This window comes from Dendrobates tinctorius, unplaced genomic scaffold (genome assembly GCF_039654945.1).
Source record: "Dendrobates tinctorius isolate UK_male_01 unplaced genomic scaffold, ASM3965494v1 ptg000062l, whole genome shotgun sequence".
Taxonomy (NCBI): domain Eukaryota; kingdom Metazoa; phylum Chordata; class Amphibia; order Anura; family Dendrobatidae; genus Dendrobates; species Dendrobates tinctorius.
In genome coordinates, this window is record NW_027361730.1 from 11,743,105 (window position 1) to 11,758,603 (window position 15,499).

A 15,499-nucleotide genomic window follows, 5' to 3' on the forward strand; every position below is an offset into this window, starting at 1 on the left:
ACTTGATTTTTGGGGAAGAACCCAGAACTTTACATTTATTTGGTTTCCATTTGGTTTCTACATAGCTCACCTGTACAGTCCAATCCAGTCCCCCTTTATTGCGGAGCTATACTGTGGACCTGTATGCTCTAACATCTTCATTAGCTCTTCCTGCTGAAATGGCCGTACCTGTGGGGGATTCTGTGCATACGGAGACACATTATCAAATGTAAGGCATAGGTTCTTCTGACAATAGTAATATCAATACTGTACATAAACATACATCAGCACTGAATTTCTCTAAGGATCACTTAAGTAAGAGACTATAGTACAAACTAGCTTATACAGAATAACCGGAGAAGGCGGGCTGACATGTAATATTACTTATTCAGTACTGGCATTGTGTTCGCTGCTTAGGGTAAAATAATTTTTCCGCAGAATTTCATAATACTGTAACAGTAGATTTAATTGATAAAAGAATAGTTGCCTTTTAAATATACAGTTGTGCTCAAAGGTTTACATACTCCGGTAAAATTTTTTCTTTCCTGGCCTTTTTTCAGAGAATATGAATGATAACGCCAAAACTTTTTCTCCACTCATGATTAGTGGTTGGGTGAAGCCATTTATTGTCAAACTACTGCGTTTTCTCTTTTTACATCAAAATGACAAATTAAAACAACCAAATGACCCTGATCAAAAGTTTGCATACCCCATTTCTTAATGCCATGTATTGCCCCCTCTAACATCAATGACAGCTTGAAGTCTTTTGTGGTAGTTGTGGATGAGGTTCTTTATTTTCTCAGATGGTAAAGATGCCCACTCTTCTTTGCAAAAAGCCTCCAGTTCCTGTAAATTCCTGGGTTGTCTAGCATAAACTGCGCGCTTGAGATCTCCCCAGAGTGGCTCAATGATATTGAGGTCAGGAGACTGAGATAGCCACTCCGGAACCTTCACTTTGTTCTGCTGTAGCCAATGACAGGTTGAATTGGCCTTGTGTTTGGATCGTTGTCATGTTGGAACGTCCAAGTACGTCCCATGTACAACTTCCGGGTTGATGATTGCAAATTTCCCTCCAGTATTTGCTGATAACATGCTGTATTCTTCTTTCCTTTAACTCTGACCAAGTTTCCTCTGCCTTTGTAACTCACAGATCCGTAAAACATCAGCGATCCACCTTTCATCATAGGTCTTGTTGACCTTGCTCAAAATGTAACGTTTATGGTTATAGCCAAAATGTTCAATTTTGGTCTCATTACTCCAAATTACCTTGTTCCAGAAGTTTTGAGGCTTGTCTCTGTGCTGTATTGCATATTGTAGGCAAGATACTTTGTTTCATTTGTGCAGTAATGGCTTTCTTCTGGCGACTCGACCATGCAGCCCATTCAAGTGCCTCCTTATTTTGTATCTTGAAACCGCCACACCGCTAGTCCAGTATTTCAGCTGATGCTATTTCTAGGTTTTTCTTTGCATCCCGAATAGTTGTGGATGAAATTTTTGTTGGTTTATCTGATTGTGGTTTTGTTTTTACAGAGCCCCTGATTTTCCATTTGTTAACCACAGTTTGAATGCTGCTGACTGGCATTATCAATTCCTTTTGATATCTTTTTGTATCCCTTTCCTGTTTTATACAGTTCAACTACCTTTACCGGTAGATCCGTTGACAATTCTTTTGCTTTCCCCATGACTCACAATCCAGAAACCTCAGTGGCTGGATGAAAGATGCAAGAGCCTTTCTGGATCCCAGAAACTCACTCAGCTTTTATGCACACACACTGATTACAACAAGCAAACAGGTCACAGGTGAGGATGTTACCTTTAGTAGCCATTGAATTTCTGTGCATACTATCAGGCCAAAATCACCAGGGTATGTCAACTATTGATCAGGGTCATTTGGATGCTTGAGCTATCATTAGGATTTAAAAAGCGAAAACACAGTAGTTTTACAATAAATGGCTTCACCCAACCACTAACCATGAGTGGAGAAAAAGTTTTGGTGTCATCATTCATATTCTCTGAAAAAAAGGCCAAGAAAGCAAAAATTCTGCTGGTGCATGTAAACTTTTGAGCACAACTGCGTGTACTTGCAAAAACATGATTAGACAGCAGCAATTATTTTATTAGTTAGTAAAAGAAATGATTTGAAGTGATATGGTTTGTTCATCCCGTTATCATTTATCACAGTTAATTGTCATTGATGTTTACGGACACAATCTTAGTGTCCATTAAACAAGAAAAAGTTTTGTTTCTATTTTCACATTTTTTATGCTGAGATTCAATGACTGAGGTTTCTGATGACAGTAAGGCCTCTTTCACACATCACTTTTTTGGCGTCAATTGCAATCCGTCGGATCGGTCGCAGATTGTGAAAAACTGATGCGGTGGATCCGTTTTTTTCATCCGTTTTGTCTGTTTTTTTTAAATACACACAGACAGATAGACAGACAGAACTATAGATAGATAGACATGGGATAGATAGATCTATAGATAGATATGAGATATATAGATCTACAGATAGATAGATCTATAGATAGATATGGGATAGATAGAATACATAGATATAGATATATCCATCTATATACATACCTCTCCGCAGTTCAGTCAGGTCCCCCGCTGCAATCCATCACAAGGGGATGAACTAATTAGCTTGGGTTTCTGAAACTGACACCTCTCCCATTATTAACCCGGCTTAATGTCACCTTTCAATAGCAAAGTGACATTAACCCCTTATTACCCTACTTGCCACCGCTACAGGGCAAGTGGGAAGATCCGGGTAAAGCAGCTGCGGGCTGTTATTTTTAGGCTGTGGAGGGCCAAGATCAATGGCCCCTTACCAGCCTGAGATTATCAGTCCCCAGCTGTCTGCTTTAGCAAGGCTGGTTGTCAAAAATCGGGGGGGATCCCACGCCATTTTTTTTTAATTATTTAAATAATTTTAAAAAAAGCGTGGGAACCCCTCTATTCTTGATAACTAGCCTTGCTGAAACTGAAGGCTGAAGGTTGCAGCCCCCAGCTGTGAGTTTCGTCTGGCTGGTTATCAAAACTAGGGGGAGATCCATGACTTTTTAAAAAAAATTATTTATTCATATTCAGCGCAGGAGTGGCAGATGAATACTTCCATCCGCCGCTCCTGCTTTCACTGCTTTCAATTCGTTTTAGTAGGTATCGGATGTTGGGATCAGTTGTCCCATCAGCTGACACCAGTGATCAGAGGTAAACTGAGCATGCTCAGTTAAAAAAACCGAATCTGTCGCTGGATTCCATCATGTGACGGACTACGATGGATCCGACGTCCCTAGGCGTCCATTCTAGTAGACGATGGATGGCGTCTCTGTCCGACTTTTCGACGGAGATAAAAAATGTTCCTTTGTGTGTCATCTCCGGCCGACGGACAAAGAATTTCCGACGGATCCGTCGGACGACGGATAAAACATGCGGCCATCCGTCGCTAATACAAGTCAATGAGAAAAAAACGGATCCAGCTGCATCAGTCGCTGGATCCTTTTTTTTCAAAATTCAACGGATTGGGACTGATGGCAAAAAAACTAATTTGTGAAAGAGGCCAAAGTCATATGCAGTATTATCATGTAGACCGTGTGTGAAATATAGTAATCACATTTAATAAAGCAACAAACTACTCGGCATCAAATATGAATTTATCCATATGGCATCATTGCTTCATATTATTTAAAATGAACACAGATTTACTAATAATGTCTAATCTTAGAGTAGACAGTCGTAACATCTACTCGCCCATGATGTGAATATCCATCATGGAAAGGGCTGAGGAGCAGAGCACGCTACAGACAGTAAGGGTTGGCTGTGTCATGCAACCAACCACTACCTCAAACAGGAGCAATCTGAGCTAGCTCCAATAGCTGCTGTTTAGCCACTTAAATAATGCTGTTATCTCAAAATATGCGCACACAGCGTCTTTTTTCAGGCGGAAAAAAAGTCAGTTTATAAAGCATAAAACGTCTTAGTTTTAGCATTTTTGGTAGTTTTCTGAGGGCTTTTCCCCACACATGTATTACGGCGTGGGACAGAACAATGGACAGGTGAGGGATATTGTTGCGTTTTTTACTTTTGTTTTATTATAGGAGACAAGGGATTAAGCGGAGTTAGGTGATTAAAAGGCCCTGTGCACACTGTGCGGATTCTGCTGCGGATCCGCAGCGGATTTGCCGCTGCGGATCTGCAGCAGAACTGTAGGTGATGTACAGTACCATTAAAGCCTATGAAAAAAAAAAAAAAACGCTGTGCACATGCTGCGGTTTTTTCGCAGAAAAAAAAGCAGCATGTCACTTCTTTTGTGCGGTTTTGCTGCAGTTTTCCACCTGCTCCATTCTACAAATCCGCAGGTGGAAAACCGCACAAAAACCGCTGTTAGGCTATGTGCCCACGTAGCGTTTAAATCCGGACACTGAAAACCGGACTCCTTCCCAGAAATCGCGTTTTTTTCTGTGCGATTTTACCGCGATTATGATCGCGATTTTGCCGCGATTTTCACGTGCGATATTCAAGCACTTTCCAAGCGATTTGAAGCATCGCTTGGAAAGTGACTGACAGGTTGGTGACACTCGTCAAACATAGTGTTTGACAAGTGTGACCAGGTTTTTACTATTGAGGCTGCCTATGCAGCATCAATAGTAAAAGATAGGATGTAAAAAATAATTAAAAAATAAAAAAATCGGGGTATATTTACCTTCCGACGTCCCGCGCTGCCATCCCGGGCCTCAACGTTCCCAGTAATGCCTTGCAAGACCTGTGATGACGTAGTCTCGCGTTGCTATAGCGATCTCGCGAGACCGCTAGAGTCACGCGAGACTACGTCATTACAGGGCCTTGCCGCAAGGCATTACTGGGAACGCTTAGGCCGGGAATGCAGCGCGGGACGTCGGAAGGTAAATATACCCCGATTTTTTATTTTTTATTCTTTTTTTTACAGGGGTATGGTACCCAGGACCTGGAGGACAGTCTCCTCTCCTCCACACCGTGGGTACCAACCGCACATGAGACGCTTAACTTCGCACATGGTGGGCATAGCCACATGCGGGAAGTAAGCGGTTCCCATGCATTCCTATGGGTGCGGAATAGCGGCAATTCTTTGTGATTCCGCACAAAAGAATGAGCATGCTGCGATTTTTTCCGCGATGCGATTCCGCTGCGGAAAAAAAGCGCAGCATTAGCACAGCATGTGCGGAATGCCACAGGAATGCATGGGGGGCGTTCTGTACACGATTTTTAAGCGTTTTCGCGCCAAAAATCATGGCAAAAACGCTTAAAAATCGCATCGTGGGCACACAGCCTAAAACTGCAAAAAAAGGAATAAATCTGCAGGAAAAATGCAGGTCATTTGACCTGCGGATTTAGTAAAATCAGCGCGGAAAAATCCGCAGGAGGATCCGCACTGTGTGCACATAAATACCTTTTGTGGTACCCTAAATCCTTTATAACAAAGTGGGTCCCACACAATGATACATAAGAATAAATATTTTATTACACAATAAATAAACAATCATGAAAAGATGATTTTACATTTATGAAAAGACACCAAGTACAAATGGCGCTTCTTTGGAAGTCCCTCACGCGCCATTTGTACTTGGTATGTTTGTAAATCCTCACATGTGTGTGTTTTTTCGCATGGTTAGGCTTTTGTAGAGCCAAGGTTGTGAATTTTTCTGGGGAATATTGAAGAGCTTTTTGCTCTAATATAGCGAGTCATGTCTGAGGACAGTTAGCTCATGTACATAATTAGGAGTGAGTCTCTTTTCCCCCATAATGTTATACAGCCATAATCACATGGGAAATAGGTTTTGGTGCTTCTAAAGGATTTTGGTCTCTCACATTGGTCCAGCACCTTCTGTTTTAATCTTTTCATAAATGTAAAATAATCTTTTCATGATTAAATATTTTATTACACAATAAATAAACATTCTTATGTATCATTGTGTGGGACCCACTTTGTTATAAAGGATTTAGGGTACCACAAAAGGTATTTATTGTTGATATGTGGTACATTTCCCAGTTTGGGAATGTTGATTGGGCACAATTGGTGAATTTAACTGTGTGCACATAGCCTAACTGTGTTTGTTATTTTTAAATAAAAAAAGGAAAAGTGTGTTTTGTTTTTATTTAAAATAAAAGACTTTATTCTGGCTGTGTGTTTATTTACCATACAACTATAGGATTAATAATGGATAGGTGTCTATTAATAATCTGTGAGACTGATGTCACCGGACAATACAAAGGTGACATCAACCCCACAAATATAAACCACACTTGCCACCGCTACAGGGCAAGTGGGGAAAGCTGGACAAAGCGCCAGAATTGGCGCATCTAATAGATGCGGCTTTTCTGGGTGGCTGCGGGCTGCATGGCCTGCGTACACAATGTTAAAGATAGGTTACGCAGGACGCATGCAGACGTAGGAGGAGCTGAAGGAAGAGGTGCGGCAGTGGGCAGGGTTTAACGGAGGAAGATGCCATCCGAAGCCCTGCCGAACGCTAGTGTGAAACTAACCTTAGTGACTTACCTTCCAAGGAGTAATGGCACTGTGATGTGGCATCAGGCTCCCCATATAACGCTCCTGAAACAGATTACAAGCTTCAATGAAAAACCCACAACAAAATAGAAAAACTAGAATAGATGCAGCACTGGCAATTTAACAGAGGAGCACAGGAGCCTGTGGTCTTTATCCAGCAGTCAACAAATATGGGGAATGAGGCAGCATGTCTAATGAAGCTTTTATGAAGTCATCCCAAAAATTAAAAGGTTAATTTCACCAGACATGCTGCCTCATTCCCCATTTCTGGGCATAGAATAAGATGATGTTTCTTACCAAGGGAAGAATAAAGCTCTGGGTTAAATCAAACATGTGTTTTCGTAGCAATAGGCTGAGTGCAGAAGAAGGGAGTTTCTTCTGTAGACCCTGAAAAAGTTAAGATCAATGGTTTTAGTATCGATATATACTTTTTAACCAGGAACCTACATGTAGAGCAAATTTCAGCAATGCTTTTATACCAGGATTCTGTTGTAAAAAGCTTTGAAATGTCACCAAATTTTGCAACTTTTGGTGTTCTTAAGCCATTTTCACTGAGCTCTGACAAAATGAGCAGAGTTGGGGGGGGATGGGGGTAAGGAAACCCACGCTAGTCAAATTAACGAGTAGGGACGTTCCTTAAATCTTGCTATAGTCTCCAACTGTAGTAAGATTTGTGGAGAGGACCTCATGGAGATGCATTCCACTTTTCAGACGCGCCTTGCACCTCTTAATCAGAGTCATCTGACTCCAACATCCCCCCCCCTCATTGAGACCAGCTTGAAAAACTTTGGTAGTGATGAATCTTGGCCTTAGTTTTCAGTGGCCACCTAACATCTTGAGTTGCTTTCACTTGCCCAGAGAATCCAGCACAAATACTAGGAATAACATATAACAGCACATAACGTGTTCCTTTATACATCTCTGCCCTAATGTCCCAAAACCAGTCAGGTTTAATGAATCTTGCATGGAGCAGGGGGTTGGACACAATGACCCTTGAGGCCCCTTTCAACTCTAACATTCTATGATTCTAATCCCCACATGATCCCTGAGCCTCAAAAAACAACTTTTCTCTCCTCTTGTCTGCTTCACCTACAACAATCTCTGAAATCTCCCATGCTCAAGTCTCCCCCATACTCTAGAACTCGCTAACCCAACACATCAGACAGTTCCAGTCAAAAATCCACCTTTTCAGAAACGCTGCCAACCTGCAACAGATCTAGTTTTATTGGGAAGAAATATTGAGTTCTTGGGAAACAGATTGTACACTAAAATGTACAGTCTCAGGATCCCACTTGGGGTATTGCAGAAAGAATTCACAAATCCTACTAACGTAAATGTCCTTCAGATCCCCAGCTATGACTTTCCAAATAAAGAATTGTATGTATTTACTGGTAAGCGTGTTATCTCTGGGTACTCTGGTTTCTTCGCCAAATTCCAAAGACATAGGTCTCGATTTGTCATTCCATTTCTACCAGTTTTTTTTGGTGTGAAAACCTCTCAGTTAGTGAGTGACTTTGTGATTTGTTACAAATCCCTCAATCAATTTGCGCCTTTTTTACAGTTGTTTGTGATTTACTTAGTTTTCTGATTTTTACGTCAATGTGGCTTTTCCAGATGTTTTAGACAGATTCATAAAATGTGGCTTGCAAAATTTGGTGCAATCTCACTCCAGTCCCCCTCTCTCCCTGGAGCAATTTTAAGCACGCCAGTTATTTTGCTTTTTTTTTTTTTGCAAGATTTTGAAAAAAGTTAAGACTTTTGGTGCTAAAGAGTCGCAAAAACAGCTGTAGGAAGTAAAAGCAAACATTTTTGGGCTTTGTGCAAAATTCATGAATCGAGTGCACTCTTCTTTTGAAATTGGTGCTCAAAACATCAGAGATAACTACAAGTAAGGGCTCATGCCCACATTCAGGATCTGCTGCAAATCCTGATGTGCTGGCAGGAAAAAAACTGTGTAAATGTGTGCGGTTTTGCTGCGGCGTTTTCCCTACTCATTAGTATGGGTGAAATCTGCAGCAGAAATGCTGAAAGAATTGACAGGCTACAGACTTATATAAAAAAAAGTAAACCACTTGTGAATGAGACTTCATTATTCCCATGAACTATGATAGAACTAGGAAATCCTTCAAGTTTTGCGACAATAGTGAGTACAATTTTTTAAATAATAAATAAATAAATTGCAATGTGTGCACATCCCCTTAAAAAGTTAAGAAAATGGAAATATCAGTAAGTGTAGACAGTGGTGTGTTAGTTGAGAACCGCCAAAGACCTCACATAAGAAAATGAAGTTCCAATTACAAAACCATCAGCTTACTCCGTCACACATTACTGTATACTGCTGTAGTTACCTTTAATAACTGTTTAATAAGAGCCTTGTCCTTGTGGAGGAATGGCTTATAGGACGTGTACATCCCTATAGAGAGAACAAAAAATCCAGTTCTGTAAAAAACCATATAGTTTACTGCGGTTCACTTCTGGGTGTAATATAGGTAACAATCTCTGTTGTCCACGTGTTCTGTTACATTATTGCCGTTTGTCCGATACATATATTACATAAGTACGTACTTTTCTTATACACTAATTATACGCTTTTATCACAAAATAAGTAAGTCTTACTCAAGCATGGTTAGGTGCACGTCTACCCAAGCCAACAGCACGTTTTATACTTACATATTATATACAGGCTGCAGTTTGGTTCATGACATGCTATAATCAGATCTCCTTATTATACTGGGTGAAGGTATAAGGGTGAATACAAAACTGAAATAGTCAATTTTACCCAATTTCGTATCCAGTGTCTTCAACTTTGTTACTTTCTTTAACTTCACTTGTTTCGGTAAATCACCTGCAGGGGAAAGCAATTTAAACTCCTGAGCCCCATTTACAAGTTTGTACCAGAAACCTCACCTATCATGCATCATCATTAGAAGGTGAAACCTTGCATTGTTTCATCAGAGTGTGACCACAGTGTGCTCCAAATCATTCAGATAAGGAGAAGATGGAGAAAAAAATGTCTCCATCTTCTCCATTCTGTGAGGCCACAGAAATCGGATTGCACGCAGATGTCATCCAAGTGCAGTTCGATGTTTCCAACGCACTCATTTACCTGCATGGCCAAGTAAGGCTAGTTTCTCACTAGCGTTTTTGAGCGCAGCGACGGCCTGCGCACGGCCGCCGCTAAGCCCCGCCCCCTGCCGCGCCTCCGCCGGTAGCTCCGCCTACCGGCGCATGACGCTGCATGCGCCCTGCGTCCCCTATCTTTATCACTGGGGGCGCAGGCAGTGCGCAGTATGCGTTTGGCGGCGCATGCGTCCTTTTGACGGTGCGCCGACCTGCGCCAAACGCAACCTGCTGCAGTTTGGTTGCGCTGGCGCACCGTCAAAAGGACGCATGCGCCGCCAAACGCATACTGCGCACGGCCTGCGCCCCCAGTGATAAAGATAGGGGATGCAGGGCGCATGCAGCGTCATGCGCCGGTAGGCGGAGCTACCGGCGGAGGCGCGGCAGGGGGCGGGGCTTAGCGGTGGCCGTGCGCAGGCCGTCGATGCGCTTAAAAACGCTAGTGTGAAACTAGCCTAAGATATGAATATTGGATCAAACTCGGGCATTCAGCAATTTTCTCCTCTCTGTCCAAGGCAGAGATCAGACACGGTCCCCCTAGATTAACACTGGACCGAGTTTGATCCAATGTTTTGTTAGATCGCACTGGGACAGCACCTGCCCTATGGAATAGGCCCACATCCTACAGTCTTATGTAGGCGATCGTGTAACTCTCAGGACGCTCTCTAACATGCCATACAAGCGCCATCCTCGCTGCTGGTTTCTTACCAGACACTCGAGGTTCTCCAACACGAAGGATGTGGGGCCAGTGCTGCAACGTCTTGATGAAGAATGGATTGGTTACTCCAAGTAACAAGCTAGGGCTGCAGAGAGCAAAAGAACGACAAAGCCGCATTAATCATTTAGAATTGTTTTTCAGAATCACAAGAATGAAGAAAGTAGAATTTCTCTTCACTTACGGGGCTTGTGTTCTTGTGGTGTATTCTTTGAATTCGTTGTCGTGAACAGTGAAATATGGGCGGAAATCAGAGCAAAACTTTAAAGGAGAAATGCATCTGAAAATACAAACCAAATAAAGCAAGGGAAGAGAAAAGCATTTAACTGTCTGAGCATTGTGCTCCTGTCCTAATCGAGTATTCAGTAGGGGCGAACTGAGAAAGAACAATGTCCGGGTCCTGTGCAGTCCAATGCTTCATCATAAGGCCCCTTTTGTGCATCTGTGCCAGAAACTGCTCGCAGCTTTTGGGGGTGGAAGAGGGCCCTTTACCTTTTAGGCCCCTGTGCAGGTAGGTGTACAGGTTGCACCAATGGCGCGTCTGCCCCTGGAGGGTTACGATAAAAGACGTTGGTTGTTATGACACGTTCCGGAGGTACGTCTGCTAATTAGCTGATTACACCGCACCATTTCCCCTTTGCTACTTATAGGACAAGCTGAACTTGGCATTAGTCTAGTAACTACACTAAGTTCACACATGTCGTTTTTGCAGCTTTTTAACACGGTTTTTTAAAGCAAATTTTCAGCTGCGTTTCACAGTACCAGCAAAGTCTATGAGATTCCAGAAATCTCATGCACACATTGGTGTTTTTGTCATCAGTATTTTGTATGTGCCAAACCTGATTCTATGGAATAGGACTTATTTGTTCCAACACTAAACTTTATCAGCATGCACAAGAGACAAATCTAGCATGCCAAAAAGGAATAAAAAAAACAAGAAAAACATGCTTTTTTTGGCAGCTTTTTTTCCTGCCAAGAGATCAGGTTTTTGCTCTAGAAAAAAAATGCTGAAAACACACCTAGTGTGAACTTAAACCTTACTCACTGGCGATTAAAAAACGGTCCGATTTCTGGACAGTAAAAAAGGGTGGAGTGTCATGCGATTTCTACGCGATTTTGAATCTTTCCATCCGTTTTCTATCCGTTTGCAATCCGTTTTTTTTTCGCAGCAACTACGTACAGGACCATTTACAGTGCTCTATGCCACAGACTGGTAATGTATCCGTTTAAAATGGATGGAAAATGGATGGTCTGTTTTTCTAATCGCACCCGTTGACTTGGACTTGCATTGGCGAAAATCGCAGCATGCTGCGATTTTTTTCTCAGTCCGATTTTGGATGGGAAAAAAAATCGCAAGTGAGATGTCACCCATTCACTAACATTGGTCAGAGTGCAATCCGATTTTAAATCGTATTGCAAACGCCCGATTTTATCGCCAGTGAGTATGAGCCCTTATAGTAGTGGTCTTGTCTGGTACTATCACTGCTCAGAGCAGTTCAGTCCCATTGAAGTGTATGTGCCTGGGCTGCAATACTAGGTGGTCTTATACTAGAGGTCCACAAGACCATAACAGATCTGCAATGAATGTTTGTTAAATGCTGCTTTGGTCATGGATTGGCTGTGGATTTCATCCTATACTTTGCAGAAGGCAAAATCCATAGTGAACCAAAGAGCATGCTGCGAATTTGACAATCCCTAACATACTTAGATTAAGGTGCAGATTTTTCCACATTAGAAAGAGGTTTTGAATCTGCAGCAAATCTGACACATTTGAACACTGCTGATAACTAGGGAAGGAAGGGCAGTGCTCATCGGAGAGCTTTAATTAGCAGATTATCAGGAGTACCAAGAGATGGAATTGTGCCTTTACTATATTTGCTAGCACTGCACAATCTTACACTTATCCAAGGCTTTATATACTTTTATTCTTAGGCTGGAGTCACACTAACCTGCGCAAAATACGGTCCGTAGATTACAGGCAGTGCTCCGTATGTCATCCGTAATCAAGGTGTGGTCGCGTATTTTGCGCATGTAAGCATCCGTATGTAATCCGTATGGCGAGATTTTCTCGCAGGCTTGCAAAATGGACATATAATGGAGCCCTATGACAGGGTTTATAACACAAACCAAAGAATAGATATAGACACATAGAATGCATATATATATATATATTTATATATATATGTATTCTATGTGTCTATATCTATTCTTTCGTTTCTTTATTTAACCTGTCAGTTTGATTTTACTGTATAGCGCACTGAATTGCCGCCTTTGCTAAAAGACACCGGGTGCGTATTTCTCGCAAGTCACATGTGTGGTCCGTGTGTAATCCGTATTTTTTGCGCACCCATAGACTTGCATTGGCGTACTACGGCCGTAGTACGCTGACAATCGCAGCATGCTGTGATTGGCACGGAGCGTAGAATACGGATGAGAAATATACGGCTGGTGCGAGGGACCCCATAGAGAATCATTGGTCCGTGTCTAATGCGTGCTTTTAGCGCCTCTCACTCGGCCGTATTCCTCGCCAGTGTGACCCCGGCCTTAGAATAGAAAACTGTAAAGGGGTCTTGTGCATCTAGAATAGCGTTTCTAAAACTCCTGTCCTCAAGGCCCCCAACAGATTATGATTTCCTTAGTATTACAAAGGTGATAAAATTATTATCAAGGCGACAGAAATGGCCACAGGTTCTCTCCACTGTGTAAGGCCTCTTTCACACGTCCTGATATTTCCAGTACCGAAAAAAACGGTACCGGAGATATCCGTGTCCGTGTCTGTAATACGTGCGGCAACCGTGTGCCGCATCAGTACCACATGGACGGCCGCTGGGGAAGAAGCGCTACAGTAAGCTCTGTCCTCCCGGGGGGCAGGTGCTGAAGACCGCTCTCATCATTCTCCCCTGCTATACCTGCGATCGGCGCAAGCAGAGCAGAATGATGAGAGTTATATTAAAGTCCGAACGACAGCAGGTGGGGGCTTTTGGGACTCTTAACCCCATCATCCGACACCTGCTGCAGCTAATAACAGTGACAGTGGGTGCGGATGATCAGGGTATTCCACTGCCACCGGCTGCAATCTAACAAAATAAATGAATGAAAAACCTGACGTGGGTCCCCACGCTGTTTTTTTTAAACTATTTAAATAAATAATTTAAACGGTGTGGGGTCCCCCCCATTTTTGACAAACAGCCTTGCTAAAGCAGACAGTTGGTGGCTGCTATTCTCAGGCTGGTAAGGGGCCATGGATATAGCCCCCACCCAGCCTAAAAATAGCAGCCCGCAGCTGCCCAGAAAAGGCACATCTATTAGATGCGCCTTTTTTGGTGCTTTGCCCGGCTCTTCCCATTTGCCCTGTAGATTGCAGCCGGTGGCTGTGGAATACCCTGATCATCCGCACCTACTGTCACTGTTATTATCGGCAGCAGGTGTCAGATGATGGGGGTAAGAATCCCAAAAGCTACAACCTGCTGTCGTTCGGACTTTAATATAACTCTCATCATTCTCCTCTGCTTGCGCCAATCGCTGGCAGAGCAGGGGAGAATGATGAGAGCCGTCTTCAGCACCTGCTGCCGGGGAACAGGGGTGTACTGTAGTGCTTCTTCCCCGATGCCGATGCGTGTCACACTGAGGACATCAATGTTGGTTCTCTGTGTGCATGTGTGAGGGACGTTTTGCATCTGTGCTGACGGTAAAATTGGACACGTCAGCGTGTTTTGTCTACAGACACATGGTCCATGGAAACACACTGACGTGCACAAACCCATTTATTTGAATGGGTCTATGTGTGTACGTGTCTCCGGTACATGTGAAAACTTTCACCACACGTATCGGAGACACGGATGTGTGAAAGAAGCCTAACACTAAGGAAATCCTGAAAACATGACCTATTGGGGTTCCTGAGGACCGAAGTTTGAGAAACACTGATCTGGAAGTAACATCGGTGCTATTACTAGTTAGTAGTTTCCATCTCATCCCATGAAACCGATATAAGAACAAGTTATCCATTACCCAGTCAATGCGAGTACAATTTCAGATGAAATGGTAGGTGAAGGTGCTATAATAACTAGTGGTTCTCCTAGCAAAACCAGCTCCCACAGCAACTGGAGGTTCATCAGGACAGACTGCAGGGACCTAGGTAATACAGAGAATAAGTGGAGTAATATTGGACATAAACAGCTTGTATATACATAGAAATTCACAGTATATCAATATAAAAACTCTTATGTCTCATGCATATCTATAAATTACTTATCCCACCTGAAGAGATCCAACTCATGGATGCTGGAGATTTGACATGGTGGGTCAAGCCGGTCCTGTGTGTAATGTAGAGATATGATCAATGTATCTGAGGTCAGTCGGAATCAGACACTATATACCTTTCTGTTACTTTGTTTTCAGGCATATTCTAACTGGAAACGTTTGGCAGAACTGCATCTTCCAAAATCCAACACATGAGGTAGGAATGATGGCCGCTGGCTTTAGTGCACAGTCAATGAGACGGCACAAGGGTCTCTTCTGTAGCTTTCCAACCACCTCAGTGTAAGTCCACCTAGTATGAAAGGCTGCTTTACTCTACCAATGTGAATAAGTATTTGCCACGTTCTTACATGCAGCAGAAAACATGGGTGAAGGTGATTACAGGATGTTTTTTGACAATATGTGCAATATGGGAAAGTAACCAAGAGCCTAAATAAAAAAGCAATGTTATGAGAGATATGGTACCTGCTACCAATTAAAGGATAAAAATACTATGAGTGTAGATATACATTCCGATTATCTCAATTTTTAATTACTTTACTTAATACCATTTTTAATTGAAGAGTAACAAAAAACTTTTTTTTTCTTTTAGAATTTTGTCCATTGTGGATGGTTATGAAACTTTTCAAATCACTTTATGAGATTTGTTTTCATTACTGCCAAAAAAAAAAAAAAAAATAGAATATATCGTAAGTGACTTTCAAACTCCTGTGTTTCCCTAGTATATTCGCCTGCCTTCAGGCCGGTTTCACATGTCCGTATCTCCGGTATGTGTGGTGACAGTTTTCTCACGTACTAGAAACACTGACACATGTAGACCCATTCAAATGAATGGGTCTATGTACATGTCAGCGTGTTTTTACAGACCGTGTGTCCGTGTGCAAAAT

At 42.4% G+C, this 15,499-nt stretch overlaps 1 protein-coding gene across 4 annotated transcripts in view; it reads right to left on the reverse strand.

Annotated features, from left to right (window-relative positions):
• Window positions 1–15,499, reverse strand: part of DENND6B (DENN domain containing 6B) — a 108,459-nt gene that overhangs the window by 29,832 nt on the left and 63,128 nt on the right. For all 4 annotated transcript variants that reach the window (XM_073579261.1, XM_073579258.1, XM_073579259.1 and 1 more), the window contains 9 exons: window positions 14,613–14,668; window positions 14,364–14,486; window positions 10,540–10,635; window positions 10,349–10,443; window positions 9,300–9,365; window positions 8,869–8,933; window positions 6,818–6,907; window positions 6,512–6,565; window positions 71–180 (listed from right to left, as the gene is read on the reverse strand). In XM_073579261.1, the coding sequence (XP_073435362.1) occupies window positions 71–180; window positions 6,512–6,565; window positions 6,818–6,907; window positions 8,869–8,933; window positions 9,300–9,365; window positions 10,349–10,443; window positions 10,540–10,635; window positions 14,364–14,486; window positions 14,613–14,668 (755 nt within the window). The remainder of the gene's footprint in view (window positions 1–70; window positions 181–6,511; window positions 6,566–6,817; window positions 6,908–8,868; window positions 8,934–9,299; window positions 9,366–10,348; window positions 10,444–10,539; window positions 10,636–14,363; window positions 14,487–14,612; window positions 14,669–15,499) is intronic.